The 19992-nt window shown below is 33.1% G+C and overlaps 2 protein-coding genes and 1 long non-coding RNA gene across 3 annotated transcripts; 2 read left to right on the top strand and 1 right to left on the bottom strand.

Annotated features, from left to right (window-relative positions):
- Window positions 1–619: 619 nt before the first annotated feature.
- LOC124455555 lies at window positions 620–2256 on the bottom strand. Its single transcript, XR_006951900.1, has 2 exons — window positions 2083–2256; window positions 620–952 (listed from the first exon to the last, which is right to left on the bottom strand). It is a non-coding gene; the product is annotated as an uncharacterized LOC124455555 (long non-coding RNA).
- Window positions 2257–7358: 5102 nt separating this feature from the next.
- LOC124455864 (glycine-rich RNA-binding protein GRP2A-like) lies at window positions 7359–10382 on the top strand. Its single transcript, XM_047006478.1, has 4 exons — window positions 7359–7437; window positions 9413–9634; window positions 10036–10089; window positions 10186–10382. The coding sequence occupies exons 1-4, from the start codon at window positions 7359–7361 to the stop codon at window positions 10380–10382; spliced, it is 552 nt and encodes a 183-aa protein (XP_046862434.1).
- A 4168-nt stretch (window positions 10383–14550) lies between these two features.
- On the top strand, window positions 14551–19992 carry LOC124455862 (glycine-rich protein DOT1-like). The gene is made up of 4 exons (XM_047006477.1): window positions 14551–14677; window positions 16061–16279; window positions 19072–19392; window positions 19649–19992. Exons 1-4 carry the CDS (start codon window positions 14551–14553, stop codon window positions 19990–19992), a joined length of 1011 nt encoding a protein of 336 aa, XP_046862433.1.

Below are 19992 nucleotides of genomic sequence, written 5' to 3'. Positions count from 1 at the left end.
CATTTTAAAATCGTCGAATCGTCCGACTCCCGGTCTGCATTTAAACTTAAAATCGTCCAATCATGTTTCCCTTTAATCATAACTCACTGCTTTAAAGGAACGCACGACAAATAATTGTTAAATGTTTATTGAGTACTATTGGTTTTGTAAAAAAATTAACGCTTGGGAATTAAAGCAAGCCACGAATATATTCAAAGTACGAAATCATTAATATTACAAATAAATGATTATCAATGACATATAGTAATTAAAACTTTATTTATTTTTTGTGTATCATACCTTGAACTGATAACGACTTCAACTATCTTGAAATAATCTCATAAAAACATCGAACGCATCCTTTAATTCCGTGTATAATAAATGTTTTTATGCAAAGGAATTTGAACCATCGTAGGAATATATTGTTATGTAAAGCGAGGGTATTACACCATATGATTTTTATTGTTGTTAATCATAACATTTTTTAAATAATATAGTGAGCATTGATTGAGCAAACATTAGATGTATATTTGAATTATAACTTTGCGATGTTTTTATTGTAGTGCATATGCTCGCTTTAATACTTTGATAATTTTCTCTAGTACTTATAATTAAATGTTATTTATAAAGAAATTGCACATAAAGAGTGTAAATGCTGATATATTTTTAGCATAATATTGAAATACCGGCTGAAAATTGCAGCACACAAACTTGTTTAATTATTCAAGAAATTTGAAAGAAACATAAACAAAACAAGAATAATTAAAATAAAAAGTTTCTGAAAGAAACTCTGAAGTCGACTTAAATAGAAGGATAACTGGTGCATATCATTGTAAAAACTCGCCATGTCAAAATCATCCATAAGATTTACTGCTCTCTGTTTTAACGTGAAAACAGTGTCCTCAGGCCCCAGCATCTGAAAGTCGCTCGTGTATGCGCTCTAAACCGTCGATATTGTCAAAAAATAGGTGTTCTGAAATGATAAAATGCTCTGCTTCAGCAATAATTGCTTTAGTGCTCTGAAAGAATAAATAAAGACTGTGTTCCGAGCCTACAGTGCCTCCTAAACCCGCTATTTTGAATTTGAGAAAAAAGCGCGTAAACCTGTAAACGAAGTGGGATCGCAAAGCATTATGCAACACGATGTAAAAAATTCGCCATACCGTATATGTAAATTTCTCAAAGACTATATAAAAAACACGACGATTGTCATGTTATAAAAAGGATTGGAACGCTCCATGAAACTTCGGAATAGGCTATAAATTTTGACGATACGATGCAAGAAGTTTCGAACTTATATGAAAAGTTTAGAATGTCCTACAGCAAGTTTCGGACATATTTTTTAGATTTGTCTCGAAGTATATAAAGTTTGCCATGTATAATTTTAGTATAGAATAGGCTATAAATTTTGACGCATAGAATAGGCTATAAATTTTGACGATACGATGCAAGAAGTTTCGAACTTATATGAAAAGTTTAGAATGTCCTACAGCAAGTTTCGGACATATTTTTTAGATTTGTCTCGAAGTATTTAAAGTTTGCCACGTATAATTTTAGTATGTTATGTAATATTGTAAGTTTAGAATAAAGTCCAATTTGGCGCCTCATAGGTATCCTTTGGCTATGAATCTCGTGAAGAACTCACAGAATTTCTACATACGCTTCAAAATCTGTTCAGGCAAACACAACAATCGTTGTTATCAAACGACCATCTTGTCTTAGAGCACTGTAAAAGTAAAATTGAGCATTGTATACCAATTGCTCCTGCGATTTAACTTTCACTAAATGATCCTCGTCCTCGAAATAATCCCTGCCTTACAGCGACGCAAAATGCACAAATACAAACGCCAAATATACTAAGCATTCAGGCTTAGTCAAATCGAAGACAACTTCCGGTCACAATTTTAACCAAATTAGCTACCTTTTGCTGTTTTTTTTCTGTGCACAACATTTTCCCTTTTTTATTTGGTGTTAGATGATTTTGAGTATATTAATGTGGCAGTAAGCTTTCAACTTAAATAATTGAATGCCGATTCTACTTTCTTATGCCATGTTTATAATGACACGTGTATTATCGAGAGAATAAGGAAAACTTTCACCAACCTTTGGGCCTTGGGGATATATCTTTTCCTATTTTCAGTTAGAGATCTGTAATGTATGAAATCCTTTACCAAAAATTAGCTTCTTGTATTCTATACTTTGTAACTGAAAGGATATATGTTTTGATAGAGAGCCCAGTAGTCCAAGCCTAAAATGGTCTTAACCTTTCTTTTGTCTATACCAGACTTGAAAAGTGTGACCACCCATCGTTTGTGACGTTAATTAAAATGTGATATTGGCTTTGTTGTTGTGACCATCAAAGAAGCTATAACCGAAAGGAACTCTGGTGAATTTGCATGAGCTATTATTTTCAGCTTTTATTCGAGGGGAAGTTTATGTTTTGATAAGTCCTTTTTCATTATGCAACTAATTTATTTATATCACCATTAGGTAACACATAAGAATTACTTTTATTTGGGGCGAAAACTACCCAACACCTATAATAAAGTCTAATTATCCTTTCGAAGATTTTGTTTGCGTTATGTAAAAATAAAAAAACATCTAAGATCTTTATATAAGGTGAATATCACAATTATTAACGCTGTACTTGAATAATTATGAAATTATGAAATGAGTACAGCTGTTTATAAATATATATAACACGAAAAAATTACATTGAAAACGTCATGAAATGAACAGAATTGTTAAAACTATCAACCATTCTATTAACATTATTTCAAATTGCACAACTCCATACAGAAGCCATGTAAATTTATACTAATATAAAACTTGTCCTCGCATGCCCTTCAAAAATCGGATCATAAAAATGGGTGTTTTTAAGAAAATGCAAAAATACAACAACCATGTTAGCCGTTGTTGAATTAGTACAAAAAAAGTTCATTGCATGCAAATACATCAATGATAAACAAGAATTTACACAAGAAGAGAAACAAGAAGAGATAAACAAGAGGGGTATACTCAATCCCCCTTCACCTTCTTTAATATACCGCCATTCTCACTTAATTCCGTCATCTAAACTTCCTACTCCCCTCACATGTAATCTAACACCTTGTAATATATGCTTGTATTTAAAACCTTATGTTATAATTTATCTCAAATAATCTGAAGATGTCTTAAGTTAAAGACGAAACGTTATTAATAAATCTTTCTTTATTTTACTATTGTGATGGCTTTTTTAAAAGTCATATGTTGGGCAATTATGTTCATATTGTAAACAAATGCTTTAATAACGTCGATAAAGACATCATCAACATACAATCCATACATACCACAACATGTTTGCAAACCTTATTGCAATTACCTTACCTTATTCCAATTGCAGTAAATCCGGATTGCTGTCCTTGGCAGCAACAGGGATGAAATTTTCCACGTTGATGTTACAAAAGATATCCACCCCGATACGTTGCGCTAAGTTCTCCTCCGTGTAAATTTTGCGAGATCGCAAAGACGATAATAATTCCTCGTAAATCGACACCAACGTTTCTACATCTTTGCTAGATAAAGCGCTGCTAACAAGATGTTGAAACAACGCCATCCTCAAATAAGGTTTAGATCTAGCTACAAAAAATTCGACTGATCGACGTACAAGTGCATGCAAGTGCATGAGGATTTTTTGTTCTGCTGGATTTCCACATAAAACCGCGCCGAATTTTGGTAAAAACGAAGATTCGATAACATGCAAAATGACGTATTTCTCGATCTTGACCAATCAGATGTTGAGTTTAAGCTTACCCATGCCTTCAACTTAGTCAAAAGTTGCAGCCAACGACGTAGTTAATTAAAGATTCACCATTCTTATTATATATAGAATATTGTAGCTTCGGCTTTCGGCTTAATATAATACTTCATGTAATTTACTTATAGAAATATCAACATATCGGAGACAAGCAATTTGTACGATAAATATAACACACTTCGATCTTATTAGATTTTTCTAACAAATTGCGATTTATTATGGGTCATTGATAAAAAATATTAAATTTTTGAAGTTGCAGATCGTGATGGATCTATGAAAAAGGAAAGTAAATTTACTATTACATTAATTTTTCATCCACGTCATGCGACGTATTTGACGTAGTCTGGATCAGCCCCTGTCTGCGCTATATACTAGTCATTTAGCAGTGGATTCAAATTTATATTAGAAGACTAATGAATACAACGTTTAATTTGGCCTTATTTTGTTATAACTATAAATTCATGTTGTGAATAAAGTTTATTGATTTTTAAATCATCGAATCGTCCTACTCCCGGTCTGCATTCAAACTTAAAATCGTCCAATCATGTTTCCCTTTAATCATAACTCACTGCTTTAAAGGAACGCACGAAAAATAATTGTTAAATGAGCAATAAATAATTGTAACATTTTTTAAATAATATAATGAACACTAATTGAGCAAAACATTAGATGTATATTTGAATTATATCTTTGACTTGTATACTTGCAAACTGGGACTTGTATAAACAATATGACTTATTGGGTGAGTGGGAGTGTTGTAAAATACACTCAAAATTCTTAACTATGTTCCAAAGCCATCATCAGAGAATATATATAATATATTAATCCTAACACGGTTTTTACTATGCACAAGAAAAACATGTGACTTGGACGAGATTTGAACTCGCACCTTCGGGATACTCATTGAGTTCTATAAGACCTGGAGGGAAAACGTCAACAAAATTACAATAAATTATTAGCTCGTGGCCGCATGGTCAAAAACATGGCGGATTTTGGTTGTCAAAGTCAGCGGAAAGATGCGGGCTCATAAAAATAAAATTTTTTTCGTCCAACCGAATTTGACAACCACAATTGCGATTATATAAAATATCAATGCCAAGCACAAAAACTTTTAGAAATTTTATCTTTAAAACATGCTGTAAACGTGTTTGGTATATGGTTGCTGAAGTAATGCCAGAAAAGGAAACATTTCATGACAACGGTGAGCAACGTAAGATTATTAACTATTTAAAGTGTTCAGTGTTTTTGTTTTTAGTCAATACTTGAAGTGTGATGGTATATATTTTAAGAATGTTTTTACTCCTAAGTTATAATTTAAGTTATGTTTATCCAGTCTTATTTGTTCTTTACTTAATCGCTTGCTAGACGAAGCAAAGCAACCAATTCTTATCGAGATATGCATATCTTAAAACTCCTTGTTTCAACTGAGTTTACCTTCAAGAAATGGAGGATTTCTTCGTGATATTTTTCTGAAAATATGAAGCAAATATTAAGAACAGAGCTGTATTGAAATCAAATGCAGTGCAGGATTATTTAATTAGCTCTTTGGTACATGTCGTTCAACAAAAAATACCTGTATTAAACAGCTAGCCCGGACAATTTGACAGATCATGGACAATCATGATGATAGTGTGTAAAGGTTTGCTTTTTGCTATAAGTTTTATTAATGCCATCTGGTGTTTCTGCAAATGAATTGTTTGTTATAGTAAACAGGTTAGTACATCAAAATCAAGATAAAAACTACGTTGTTCAATAATGTGCCAAATTATGCTCCTACCTTGAAATATTTGCACAAGAAAAGCTTATCATGACATGCATGAAACATTAAATACAGTACGGCCTCATCTGACAAAATCCATACGTTTTTCAATTCCAGGTGATTAAAAATTCACATAAGATGCATTGGTTGCAATGAAATTGAATGTGGAACAACCAAAAATTGATGACAAAGACCTTTTTATGTCTTCAAGAATTACGATATCATTTAAAAGAGTAAGAGTAGCAATCTAGTAAAAGAAACGACATCTATCTTCAACATGAGACTTTTCCAATTATGTATAGTTTCTTTGTACAAAATACTATTTTAGATAAACTTGACTTTTAAGTCATTCACTGATATTTTTATCAAAAGACGAAAACAAAAATTCAAAGGCATAATGTAAAATTCAAAAGTTTGTCAAGTTGTTTGAACCTAGAAAAAATTAGTATAGGTAACTGTAATCTGTAAGGACACAATAGAAAAATAGTGCAAGAAGGTTAGCATTCTTGAGAATTAATAAGTTCTTCTTGACACACATTACACAAGGCCATAATATTATAAATAATGACTGTACAACAACAATTATACAACATGCTAAAGATCTTCACCTACATTATAATTATTTAAACAGATTTGCCTTCATGCAACAATAAGAAAAGTGTTATGTCGGAGAAATCAATACAATTTAATTTAATCAATCGTATTTTCAATGGGAAATTAATGTAGTTCTGTTCAGTTGTAGATACATGTTTGTCAATGACAACCCAGTTTCTAATATCTTGGCGCAAAACAGAACCAGCAACATGATTATAGAATTTCTGAATTTCGTTCTTTTGCTCCTAGTTCTCCTAGCTCAAGATATTTTCTTCATAATTTCTCAGTAGATTTATCAGAATATCATAATACCTTATAAGACACTCAGAATCAATCCTACCAAAAAAAACTCAATAAATACCTACCTATAATATATTCCAGTCGACTTAAGTCGTGGGGGTAAGCTAACTTTTCTAACTCATTTTTGAACATTTTAACTAAGATTTACCCATCTATTCAGGAAAGACAGTTCCACCAAGCTGTTAACAAACAGTCAATAACACAAGCAATGCGCATGGGATTATGCATTAAAGCTAAACGACACATTAACAGTTTAAAGAATGCAGTTTGATGTTTATTTCTAATATAGCTAAAGCATTACTTGACAAAATATACGTTATTTTACAGTATATTTACCTCATTTAAATGTGTGTGTCTATTTCACAAAAACCTGAAACATTATTTTCAATATTTTATGCTTAAGGTATAGTGGTTGTTTTCGCTGGTTGTCATTAATATAAGCAGGAATAGAGATTCAGATTCGGCAGGGAGCGAATGGTAAAAAATTTTCTCAAAGTGGAAGTTTTGACAACCAATATCCGCCATTACCGCCATGTTTTTGACCGCGGGGTCTAGGCCCCTTTTCCCCTCCAGGTCTTATAGAGATCAATGGTGTCGATCCAGGTCTCATGGTGTCATTCGCAAAATAATTCTTGCGATGTGATTGGCTTGACACTTGACACCCTTTCCACGGTGTCAAAAGATAGCAAATTGCGCAATATTCCAACCGCCGACTATTCAGATATTATTTCAGACAAAATTTGAACAATAACCAACAAGAAAAACCAAGGCGTGTGGACTAAGCTTAGCTGGTCTGGCAAAGCCTGGCCTCTATGCCACACAATAAATCTTATCCAACAGGAAAAACTATGGAAAAACACACACAAAAAAGAAATTGTGGTACAGTTTGAAGAGCAATATGATTTTAAGACAATTTATTAAAATTGAAGCATGGAAAAGACAGAAATTCTTGTACAGAAGACAAATCCGGAAACTATTAAATTTGATGAAAATTTGGCCAAGGAAGTGCGTAGGTTTCCATGCTTATATGACAAAACATGCAAGTATTATAAAGACAAGTTTGTCGTGGCAAATGTGGCAGAAAAGTTGCAGAAAATCTGAATCTATGGGAAGGTAAAACAATGTAAACAAAATATAGGTGTGCTTGAGTGGCAGATTATAAAGGTGTATAGACTGCAGTCTGCTATAAAATATACAGCTTTCGATTTATCAAAATTTTTTCTATTTACGTCTACTGCAAAGTCCGAGGATCTCGTTATACTGGCAATGCTATTGCTTTGATAGAGGCATTGAAACATTACGTAAATAGCAATAAAGGCTCTGTGCCTTAGAAGCAGCAATATGTAAGAAACACTGGAATAATTTATAATTAAGAAAACAAAACTTTTTGTCAACAATTTCATTTAGACAACATGGCTTCAAAATCACATTCATACTCTAAAGTTTGAGCATTTTTTAACAAAGTTCTTCGATAGAATTTGTCAACAATTCAGTTTTTAGTTAACTTGTTGGTGTTTGCATCATTGAGCTTCCGAGAAAAGGCAGAGCCTGAGTACTATGCAAAAATTGGTTGGACGGTGTTGGGTTTTGATTCATTTGTATATTGAAAAGAACATTTTGAATCTGATGCTTTGTAATTGCCTGTTCATGTGCATTTAATTTCTTCAACTGGGAGGCAACAAGCATTCGAAATAAATCATTTTCATCTCTTTCCACGTGTTTGTTTTTGTTTTGATGCCTAATTGCTTTTGCATTGTATGAAGGAACTGTATTTCTTCTTGCTCAACATCAACTTTTGTCTTTGATAACTTTTTATGTCCAGTTGTATCAGATATATCAGAAATCTTGTCATCAAATACTTCATCTGGCTCTATTTGTTGACAGTCGTAGTCTTCATTTAGTAAGCCCGCATGCTCAATTTCATCATTGGTTAACAAACTACAATTACTTGTGGAGCTGCTGCTGGTAGTTGATACTGACAAATAAGTTTTTGTTGCTCTAGACTTTATGTATGGTACTAATAACTGTAGAAAATTATAGTCCTCCAATCAGTGTGTGAATTAACCGTGTGCAATGTGCAATTTGCACATCGTTTTAGCTAAAATGAAAACAATTGCACATCACTTTTTCAAACGATGTGCAAAAATTAGCGATTCTAACGAAAAACACTGCGATAACAAATACGGCGATAGCAAAAAATCACAATTATATTTTCATTAGGAAGAAGACCCACATACCAACAAAACTCTTAAAGTTGATAAATACTTGCTCCATCATAGTGGGTTTTACTTTTGTTCTAATGCTAAACTTTAAACTTTCCTTCGAACGAACAAAACGGAGGAGATCGTTTTACCGTTTGAGAAAGCAAAAGACGTTCTTGTCATAAGTACTTTACTTTTATTAAACAACAACGTGTTAGAAATATGTGAGCATTCTATAAAAAAAAATTCTACCAAATAAGTATATAAAAGCAACATGTTTAAAATATGTTAGTTTTATATGATGTAAATACTCAATGTTAATTTTCATAGTTAGAGTTTAATTATTTTAGCGTTCTTTGTAAATATAACATTTCTAAACGATAAATTTCTTTTTTCTGTCATTGATTTTGAACACAGAAATGTAAAGACCACTTTTATAGGTTGTGGAGCTTACGTAAAAGGGGACTTTGATTTAACGAAGGGAGAGATTCTAAAAATTCTGGTTAGGCAAAAAACACTTGTTAACACTGTTCACCAATCCTCAGGACGAGGTGGAGGTTCTTTTGTTGCTAGAAACAACAATATGAAAGATTGTTATATGCAGTGCGGTGTTTAAAATTGAATGAATGATGATATGACCTTCGCACTTTGCTGGACAATTTAAGCAATTGTCTCATAAACCTGAAAAATTCAGGTGACTCAACGGGATTGAGTCACCTGAATTTTTCCCGTTGAGTCACATGAATTTTTCAGGTTCATGAGATAATTGCTTAAATCGTCCAGCAAAGTGCGAAGATCATATCATCATTCATTTAAGGAACAACAATGTTCCACTACTGGTTGCTGGAGGAGGTGGTGGTTTAAAAAACCTGAACAAACGTCTAGAAAATTGTGATGCCAGCAATAAGACATCGGGAAAAAATAATAAATGTGTCACACCTTGTGTAAACTGGGCTGAAGGAGTAAATAGACAGGGAGCAAAGCAGGCAGACTCAGAAAATTCAGGTATAATATCAGATTTCACAATATCTGTTTGTATCATTGAATTAAAATACACGGAACGCCATCTGAAGCAAATAATTGAAGTTGAATCTTATAACAGACACGCGATATTTTACCCCCAGACACGCATGTCTAGTTTTTCGAGATTTTCTCGCGGAGTAATAATTAATTAATAAACGCTAGGGTAAAATCTTCCGTGTCTGGGGTAAAATCACGGCTTCAAAAAATTATTAAGGTTTTGTATTTCAGGAAGCGTTCCATGTATTTTAGTTCAACGGTTTGTATACTAATTTTTTTATCAATCCATTACAAACACGAGTAGTGTTTTTATTTTATGAAATCTTGACAATAAATTGACGGCAAAACAACCTGAAACTTATACTGTTACTTTCATGTTTTTTTAGGTGATGGAGGAGGTGGATTTTACAGCAATGGAAGAAGTAGTAATCTGTTTGGAGGTGAGTATGGAGATGGAGGAGAAGGAGGTTTTGTTTTCATAAATGAAAGAGCAGGAGGACGTGCCAGAGCGTACAATGATGTTGGTGGATTTTGAGGTAGTGGTGGAACATATGGTAATAGAGGAGGACCAGGTGGAGGTGGGGGCTCCTCAGGTGGAGCATCCGGGGATAATGTGAATGGAGCTTGTGGTGGTGGAGGTGGATCGTACAATGTGGGAAAAAATCAAGTAAACAAGTCAGCATTTAATGAGAAAGGAGACGGATATGTCTTTTTAACTCTTTATGTTAATTAGCACTCAATCTCTTACTCTCTACAAAAGTATATGAACTTGTCTTTGAGGTATATGAGCTTTTAAAAAGTGAAAAAAAAACTAGTTCCTAATGATTAAACTTCATGATTGAATGATTAAAAGTTTATGTTATAAAAAGATGAGCAAATCTAATGGTATATTCTTGTTAATCTGTATTGCATTTCATATAATAAACAAAGTAAGTAATCTTTCTGTAATCGTTGTTGTCAAATATTCATTTTTGATCAAAATCAAAGAATTCGGGTGAACACAAATAAAAGTTTATGGATGTAACTGTAGTAAAAAGTTACTAATGCCGTCAAGGCCACTCTAGTTGGCATTGTATTTCCTAGTGTACAGTTTTTAAAACTCAATTACCCAAGAACAAATCATTAAGAAAATAAGCGGAAAACTATGTGGCTAATGCATAAACTTCAAAGAAATCTCATCCCAGATATTCATCAAGATTTAGATCAAGAAATTAAGTACGTACGTGAAATGTCATCGAAGATAGAAAAGTAATGCGTAAGTACATCGGTAACATAGACTTTTTAAATTCTTTATAAAATACCTCAGCCAGCTTACTTATTGCTGTACTTATTATGTATAATTGTGAATGAATTGTCAATTTTAGTAAGCTGGCTCCTAAAAGATAATAGAAAATTGAAAAAAAAAACATTTCAAAAATTGTAATGCCAGCTATAAGTCATTGGAAAAAAATAACTCATCTTTCTCTTTCTGTAAAAACTTGGCTGGAAGAGTAAATAGACAAGGAGCAAAGGTGGATTATTCAGGCTATTCATGTAATATCAAGGCTTATGGCCACTTTTTTCCTGCTAACTTTTTTTATTAATCAAAGACTAACTTGAGAAATGCTTGGTCACTATGAAAGATTTTCATTGAAGTTACACTATTTGACATTGGCCAACTAAAGAAACGCTTAAGTTTATGCAGCCAAACGTTCTCCATATGTCTACGATTGCTGTTGATGAAGGCGAGAATATCCGTGGAATATACAGGTCATTCCAACAGCAGAACGTAAATGTCATCGTAAATGAGAGCAGAACGTAAATGTCATCGGTACTACTTCGTAAAACAAAAACACAAAATCACTCTTTTTTGTTTCGATCCTTTTACATCTTTAATTACGCATTCACTATTGAAGCAATCAGGAGAAAGTCTAAGCCTTAAATATAGCAGGTTTTATAAGAAGAATTTTAAAATTGTACTTAAATTTAGTTAAGTGGTTTTTATCTTCTGTTCACTCATTTATATCCTGGTAATTTTATAAACGTTGTAAGTCATTTTCTCATATAATAACAGAAAATTAATATCTTTCTACGATGCTTTAACAAATGATCACATAAAAATTTTGTTGTAGCTAATTGTATGAATCTTGTTGGCCATGCGAACACATGAACATTTTAACTAGGATAAGAGATTACAATTTAACAGTTAAAAGCTAAATCACAAGTGTTGTGATTTTTTTAAAATATTTATTGTCACTCCTCGCTCTACACAGCTCTATATAACATAGACAAGAAAGTCTACAGATTTTCTTTTCTAAATTTAATTATTCATAATATTTTTCTGTATGTAATCTAATATGTCCCATTTGGTTTTACTTGATAAGCTAATTATAATAATAATTGTATCGTACTTAAATTGTCTCTTACGACAATTAACTTAGGCCTACCCACAAAATTTTGCTCGCATGTAAAGGTTTTTTTGGATGTCGTATAAAAGTCGAATATTGCATATATTTATATGTATAATTTATTCACAAATATAATTATGAAAACTTTTGATACACGAAAAAGAAGGAAATTTATAGATTTTTCTTTAATTAGAATCAACCGTGTAAATCAAATGGCACTTCATTTTCTATTTGAAGATTATTTAAATTTTTACTGTCATTTTGATAGTAAGCTGTACATTTAAATTATAAATTTTTATTTTGCCTTCAAAATAATAAAGTTTTTACTTAAATTTTTCAGATTTTCTACTTATATTAGTAACAAATAAACTCTTGAAAGCAACGTTTTGCATTTTTTTTGTCGTATAAATATGAAGATTGAACGATTTTTTTAAGTCCTTACTGAAAGCGGACTGCTAGATTAGACAAAAATTGGACAAGAAATGTATTATTAGTTATAGTTATCTCACCAAACAACAGCATAATTGAGGCACACATAATGGCATGCCGTTTTAAACCTATTTTCGTACTTAAGTTCTATAAAATCTTCAGCAATGAGCAATAATCACAAAACGAGATGAAACGGAAAAAACGGAGACTGACCTCTCACGAAAGCAAAACAAAAGCGTTCACATTAAGATAATAAAAAAATTACTAGTGCAATTGCTACAAAATATGTATATTTCCACATACTTACAATTATATAGATTTCTGCCTCATTTTGATCATTCAACACCACGAACTATAACAAAGATGACAAATTTTAATTTTGGCTTTTCCCTCCTACTTGTAGTTATCTATGGATCTATTCAAATGAAAGTTTCGTGTGCTGGGTTATGTTGATTGAATATAATAAGTTTTTGCTTGTATTTTTATCTCTTTTTAGCTGTTCATTTAATCCGATCTTGACACTTGACACTCACCTTTCTCATATATATTATATTCCTCGCAAAATCTATGCATTTTTTTACACGGCATTTTTCTTTTTTTCTAGAAAGACACTATCATCTTTGGTAACTGTCTCCACTAAAATCCTTTTTTTTATCATTACATAGAGTGGCGTAACCACCCTGCAAGTTTTGGTCCTGCTATGTAAATTTTAGATCATTAACATTATTCATTTCTTTAGAAATCTATTGTTTTTACAGTGAGTGATTACAGAAAAATTAACATAGCAGGACAAAATTTGCAGGCTGACTACGTCATTGATTACATATGCACACATTGCTGCGCATCGTTTTTTAACTTTTAACCAGTCCTTATGAATTTTGCTTCGATTTGCATGTTCTAATTACTGTTTCTGTCTTTCTATGACTCCAAGTGCTCACTTGACCATTCGCAGCTCGGCTACTTCCAGTCGACACTTTCTCAGCAGCTACTGTTATAGTTTTCATGCGATTAGATTATCGCCGGTCTGACAACACTCTTATAAATCTCTTCCTTTAATTTAGCCGATAGTTTCTTATTTCACAGCACACACTTAAAAGAGCTGCACACAGCTATAGGTCCATTCTCTACAAAAATTTTACGATAAACGGTGTTTCAACCATTCTCCTCCCAGTTCCATAGCTCCCAAAGATCTCATTTCTTCTGTTGATTTTTCCAACATGCCATTTCAAATCAGCTTATATCACAATTCTTTCCACCTTAAGTATCTTTTTATATGTATCATCCTGTCAGAATCTTTTTTTCTTTTTGCCACTCATTTATTCAGCTGTACATACACTCTATTTGTGTCAACCACTATTCAACTTTTTTCAATCCTTAGACATAACAAACTATCTGTTATACTTCATATTTCCCAACTACGTCTAGTAAAGGATTTTTGTACCCATGCTTGTCGTTCTTTTTTTAGCATTATTGTGCCACAATTTTTTAGCTTTACCCTAAGTATCTTGTTTTTGCTTCCTTAAATCTTTTTTCCTTAAAACAAGAAACCTTAATCTGACTTTTCTCCATCATGTATAACACTTCCCTTTTTTTCCAACATATTACCAATTATGCGTTCACTTCGAAGATTTGTTTTTCACTTCTCTTTTCAACTTTCTGTTGTTTTTTTTCCTTTTGCATTTTACTTCTTCTTCTTCTCCTAATTTTTAAATTAGCATGTCCACCAGCAATTTATATGTTGAAGGCAATGATAACGGACATTGTTATCCAGCGATCCTATTGGGTCAGGAAGTTTGACTTTTTGTAGCTACGAAAAATTTCTTTGCTGTCGCAATTTATTTCAATTGCGTTCAATGACACGCAAATTGTTATAATTACTTATCCACCAGGCAATTGTTGTTTCTCATATGACATAAACTCCAAGACAGTCGTTCAAGAGCCATTTGCATCAGAACAAATTCTATTCAAACTTGAATAATTAAAGATATCTATTCAAGTTAAATTAGCAGTTTGAAAAATGATATTTTTATCACCAGGAGTCATTCTTTGTGCTGTGATAAAATCAAAAGTTTGGCTGATTCAAAAATGGATGCTTATCAAGTACTGTGTAAGAAAAATACGTCACTTCCTCCTGATTGCTGTGATGACATCAAAACAGAAGTTAAATCATATGAAAGTTCGTATGCATCATTATGCTTAAACAGAACTGACGGTACGTAGACAGAAAAATATTTCTGCTTATTTATACTTGTAATTAATTTGAAGATAGGTTGTGCTTCAATATTTAGCATTTGATTGATTACTTCCTGTCAAATCTAGCTTGCGCTTCACATAAAATATATTTGTATTCATTGATTAAAGTGCATATAAACCTTACAGGATTTTAGTATTGTTTGAAGGAACAACTAGTGAAATTAACAAATTCAAAAAAGTATATTGTTTTACATTAAACCTACCTTAAGAAATTACTGTTAAAAATCCAAATTTACCATATATATTTTTCACTAAGGGGTCTGGTATTAAGTTGATTTCGTGACGTCATGTAAGGAACACAGTTTGCACGGCTCTATTTAATTCAAGACAAACTGTCAGCTGTAAATTATCCATAGAGTCCTTTTTTTAAAAATTGGCTTTATTTAGGTCGGCATTTTTATCGTTGGATTCATCAAAAAATGAAATTTTTGACGTAGACTTTGACAGTAGTTTCAGCAGCAACACTAGGCTCGAGTGAAAAAACACATGTGGCATAATATTTACTTTTTATATAGGAAGCTAGGACGGGATGTTTCTAAGACGGGTTCTGTACATCCAGCATTTATACGAGTTTTTACAACGAGACAAAAAGTAATTGAGATAAGAAAACCATCATATCGCATTTCTTCAGCCTTGATTTGCCAAAGCCTTTGTCTAAAGACTAGCCGGTGCGAGACAAAAAAACATCCCAGCTCCATACAGAAAAAGGACAATTACATATAGAAAATGTATAAAACCGAGGTCTCATTCATCTCCCGTTTTGGGAGTCAATCCATCCCGGCTCTCATATAAACAAGTGCTTTTTGTGCCTCATATACGTAAGAGAAGATTGGGCCAGCAATGACTGGGAACAAAGACTCTACACAAGCTTGCTTCTCTTGCAAATTAATATATACCGCCTAGTCAAGTTCTTGGGCTTAAATGTAAAATGCAAATACTATACAGAGCTGATATTGGACATTTTACTCGCTTTAGCGCAACAAAGTCGAGCCACTTATTTCAACAGAATTGGCTTATTAAAAGGAATGAGGGAAGGATTTTGCCTTATGGGCAGAAAATGTTAAGCCTGCCGGTTATAGTCGACTAAGTTGGCCTTATATGAAAACATCTTGCTATACTTTTCACATATCTCTAACGACAGTTCAGACCTGTGTTACTTACATGACGTCAGCTGTATTCGCAGGCCCAGTCCCATAGCGGTAAAACCGAGCAAACTATTTGTCTGATTACGGAAAAATTTTGGAATATGGCCTTTAATAACACGTATATTGAATAGTGTAAAAACACGTAAGGTTTATATGCAATTTAGATTATTCAATTCAATAGTTGTATTGTAATATAGTTGAGTTCCGTCAATTCAGTGCAAATTTTACAAATCTTGGAGCCACTGGTCGCCACGGTCCAACATCAATTGGTCAATTTTACAATGGTCAGGATCATGTAAATATGGTAAACGTATCAAAAGGTATCCAGTATTGGACAGTGCCTTACACTGGAACTTATGAAGTTACTGCTGTCGGTGCACAAGGCGGTTACGACAAACTTGGCTCTACATACAGAGGTAAAGTTTTTAAAGTTTTCTATTATTGTACTTTGCTATCACTTAATTAGAAACTCATTTTTTTAAGACAATATTATTACACTAAAAGTTACTATCGTAAGGGAAAGTGCTGCTCGGGCTTCCCCTTTCACCCATGGGACGAGTGCTTATAAGAAATGAAGTCCAGCGCACGAAAAGCGGACGGCAAGCTCGAGCGAGCATAAGTATATCCGCTTCCCATGTTTTACTTGCGACGATTATAGAAACATCCTCAAAAAATTTAACATTAAATTCATTGCTATTATGAATGAAAATCGTTTTTATTAGATTATACTACATCTTCATTTTTCGTTCTAAGGCTTTGTGAAGAGTAACAATGTCGTTCACAAATAAATGGAGCAAAGTTTACGCCGTATATGAAAAGAGTAAACAATGTTTACAAGATAATATACAACTGACTGAATCTTTAATTTTGGGCCAACAGGCCGTGTAGTTTTGTTAGTATTTTCTTATCATGGTCGGACTATATTGCTCATTGTTATATACTTAATTTGTGAACGGAGAGGCTTCACACGTGGCAAGTATTTTTTGACCATCCCATTACACATACGTACATAATTTAAAACAAAAATCATTTAACATGCTGAAACAGTTATACTACATGAAACATTGACTCGAAAACTATAAGGTCACTATTGAGAGTTTTTACATATTTATTGTCTACTTGTAACAACACATTAGCTAAATGTATTTTTGCCCACCATGCTGTTAATGAAATATTTGTGTCGATAATAGTGTACTTTTGCCACCATATGTGATTCCATTCTTGTCGTAAAAAGCGTCGATAATAACATGAAAGCACATTGCTTTTTTATCCGAGTGGATCACCTTGGTGCAAATCAGCAGCTGTTAATGAAGCCATACTACTGCTGGTATCAAGTATTCTAGGAAACTTTGCTTTCTGTTCGTTCGACGAATCAAAACTACAAAAGACTTAAATCTTAAAATGTTCTTTAATGTTTATCAATCGAAAAAACATACGTGCTCTACTTAATATTTTTATCATCCACTCCCCCACAATCAAAAAATGTTCTAAATTGTGACGTCGTGCCCTAAAAAATCTTGCCGGACAGACGCCAAATCCGAGTGTTGAAAAGTACATAGGTTGCGTGAAAAGACTGGGTCGAGTGAATTAGGAGTTATGAATAGTGTGTTGCCTCGTTCATGCTCGGCAGCAATTAACATGGCGATGAAATTTTCAAATTTTATAACTTTTACAGCTGTATATTTAGCAAATGGTCAAAACTGCGCTAATTTTTCTTTCAAATAGCAAAATTCACACACCTATAAGAAACTAAATGCATTTAACATCGCTTACTTTGTTTTTTTTGTATCTAGAACATACAATCGTCAAATTTTATCAAACTTTCGCAAGTGATTGTTTTTATAATGTATAAAAAATGTGACTGAACATAAACTGTTATTGTGTTCGTATAATAAATATTCAAGTACTTAAATTTATATAAGGGGAAGGCAATTAAAAATATGATTTGTTTTACATAAGCCAGAGTGTTTAGTCTGTTATTTGGGACTAAAGAAACCCTTTCTTTTGCGCAGGCGTCATTGATAATGACAGTGGAACACTTTACGATAAAAATTGTTACGTGACGTAACAATTTATTACTAAAAATTTTGAACTAATTATTCGGAAAATCGAATGCAGTGTTTTCATGAGTCGCCAATTTGGTTTGAAAATTGCATATAGTGAAACAAAATTTCTTCTAATTTCATGTACTGTTAAGCATCGGCACTTTGATGTACTCCTCAAACTTGGGCGATTGACGTCACATGCAAACACTCCATAAAATTACCAAGCCTAGATTGTGTAATCAATTTCGTTAAATTTTGCTAAAATGTCAAAATATGCTCAAAATGTTCCCAAAAATTTAAAAACTTGCTCACAATAAATTTTCTATTGTATTCTTATTACTATAAACAACTATGAACTTTTCTTTAAAAAAACACCAGCTGATTGGTCGAATGCTTGAAAAAAGTGTTTCTTAGAATTTTTGCGCGTGACGTCAAAGCGGTCATGTTGGGGCATTGAAGTAAATACGTGCAACGCTACCTGAAATAATTGAAGCCCTGACTTTACCCCAGACACGCGCGTGCAATGTTTCGAAATTCTCACGGAGTAAAAATTGATTGATTGAACACGCAACTCGAAGAGAAAATAAACAATAAAATCGAAAAAGACATTTTTTTGTTTGTCGTTGCTTGTTTGTATTGACATTTGATCAATTTGACCAACTAATTCAGTTGCTTCCTTCTTTGCTCATTTTAGTTTAATGTGTTGGGGAGAGAACATCAAAGTGCCGATGCTCAAAATAACATTAAATCAACATAAATTCTTTTCATTATAAGCGATTTTCCCCCAACATAGCGACTGATGAAAACACTCTATAGCTTTATAATGCGCGGAAACGTCTCTAAAAAATCTAACAGACTGCATGGTTTGCGCAAGAAATTTGACTGGTGAAAACATAAACAAAACGTGCTTTAAGTGATGAATTTAATGATGAATTTTTCTTTTAATACATTTTGAAAAGCCTATTTTGTAAAGAAAATACAAACAAGGATTATATATTTTCATTCCAATATTTTTCCTGTGAAACAAAGTACCTGTGTTTCCGTTTCAGAAGCTTGTGCTTTTATGCGAGGCCATGCAGTTCCAATTAAAAGAATTATTTCCTATGCAAAAGCAATAATTTTGATTTGCTTAAACTTATAATAGAATAATCTATCGTTTTTAGGTCGTGGAGCTTACATGAAAGGAGACTTTGAAATAAACAAAGGAGAAATTATTAAAATTCTGGTTGGGCAAACGGCACCCGTCAATACTCGTGCCTATTCATCAGGAGGTGGAGGTGGTTCTTTTGTTGCTAGGAACAACAATGTTCTACTACTGGTTGCTGGAGGTGGTGGTGGTTTAGAACACCTGAACAAACGTTTAGATAACTGTGATGCGAGCACTAAAACATCTGGAAAAAATAACAAATGTGTCAGTCCTTGTGCAAACTGGGCTGGAGGAGTAAATGGGCAAGGAGCAAAGCAGGCTGATTCAGGAAATTCAGGTTGTAGCAGATTTTGAATTTACGGTACTTAGGCTCACATTTTTAATAATATGAAATCATTACGAGGAAAACTTTGTTGTTAAGGGATACTGAAATTACTATGTATGAGCTCTAACCATTACACCAAGATTTATTATTATCGATTACAAACTTTCTCATATAAATCATACTAGCCCTGTGATGCATTTTTTGTTTGCAATCAAATCAGAAGTAAAACAATATAAAATTTATAAATAATTCTTATGATGTTTACTAGGTGGTGGTGGAGGTGGATTTTACAGCAATGGAAGAAGTAGTAAACAGTTTGGTGGAAAGTATGGAAATGGAGGAGAAGGAGGTTTTGCTTTTATAAATGGAGGAGCAGGAGGACGTGCCAGAACTAACAATGCCGTTGGTGGATTTGGAGGTGGTGGTGGGGCATATGGTAATGGTGGGGGAGCAGGTGGTGGAGGTGGTTACTCAGGAGGAGCATCTGGGGATAATGTCTACGGATCTTGTGGTGGTGGTGGTGGATCTTATAATGCAGGAAAAAATCAAGTGAACAAGTCAGCATTTAATGACAAAGGACACGGATATGTCATTATCGCTCGAAAGGGGTAG

This window comes from Xenia sp. Carnegie-2017, unplaced genomic scaffold (genome assembly GCF_021976095.1).
Source record: "Xenia sp. Carnegie-2017 unplaced genomic scaffold, XeniaSp_v1 HiC_scaffold_4, whole genome shotgun sequence".
NCBI classification, from domain to species: Eukaryota; Metazoa; Cnidaria; class Anthozoa; order Malacalcyonacea; family Xeniidae; genus Xenia; species Xenia sp. Carnegie-2017.
The sequence above is the reverse complement of the archived record's forward strand: the minus strand, read 5'-3'. Positions and strand labels throughout refer to the sequence as shown.

Coding starts and splice junctions, on each gene's coding strand:
- LOC124455864 (XM_047006478.1), top strand. CDS start 7,359: ATGGAAAAGACAGAAATTCTTGTACAGAAGACAAATCCGGAAACTATT. Junction 7,438..9,412: donor AAATTTGGCCAAGGAAGTGC/GTAGGTTTCCAT, acceptor TAAATCGTCCAG/CAAAGTGCGAAGATCATATC. Junction 9,635..10,035: donor GGCAGACTCAGAAAATTCAG/GTATAATATCAG, acceptor ATGTTTTTTTAG/GTGATGGAGGAGGTGGATTT.
- LOC124455862 (XM_047006477.1), top strand. CDS start 14,551: ATGGATGCTTATCAAGTACTGTGTAAGAAAAATACGTCACTTCCTCCT. Junction 14,678..16,060: donor ATGCTTAAACAGAACTGACG/GTACGTAGACAG, acceptor ATTGTAATATAG/TTGAGTTCCGTCAATTCAGT. Junction 19,393..19,648: donor GGCTGATTCAGGAAATTCAG/GTTGTAGCAGAT, acceptor GATGTTTACTAG/GTGGTGGTGGAGGTGGATTT.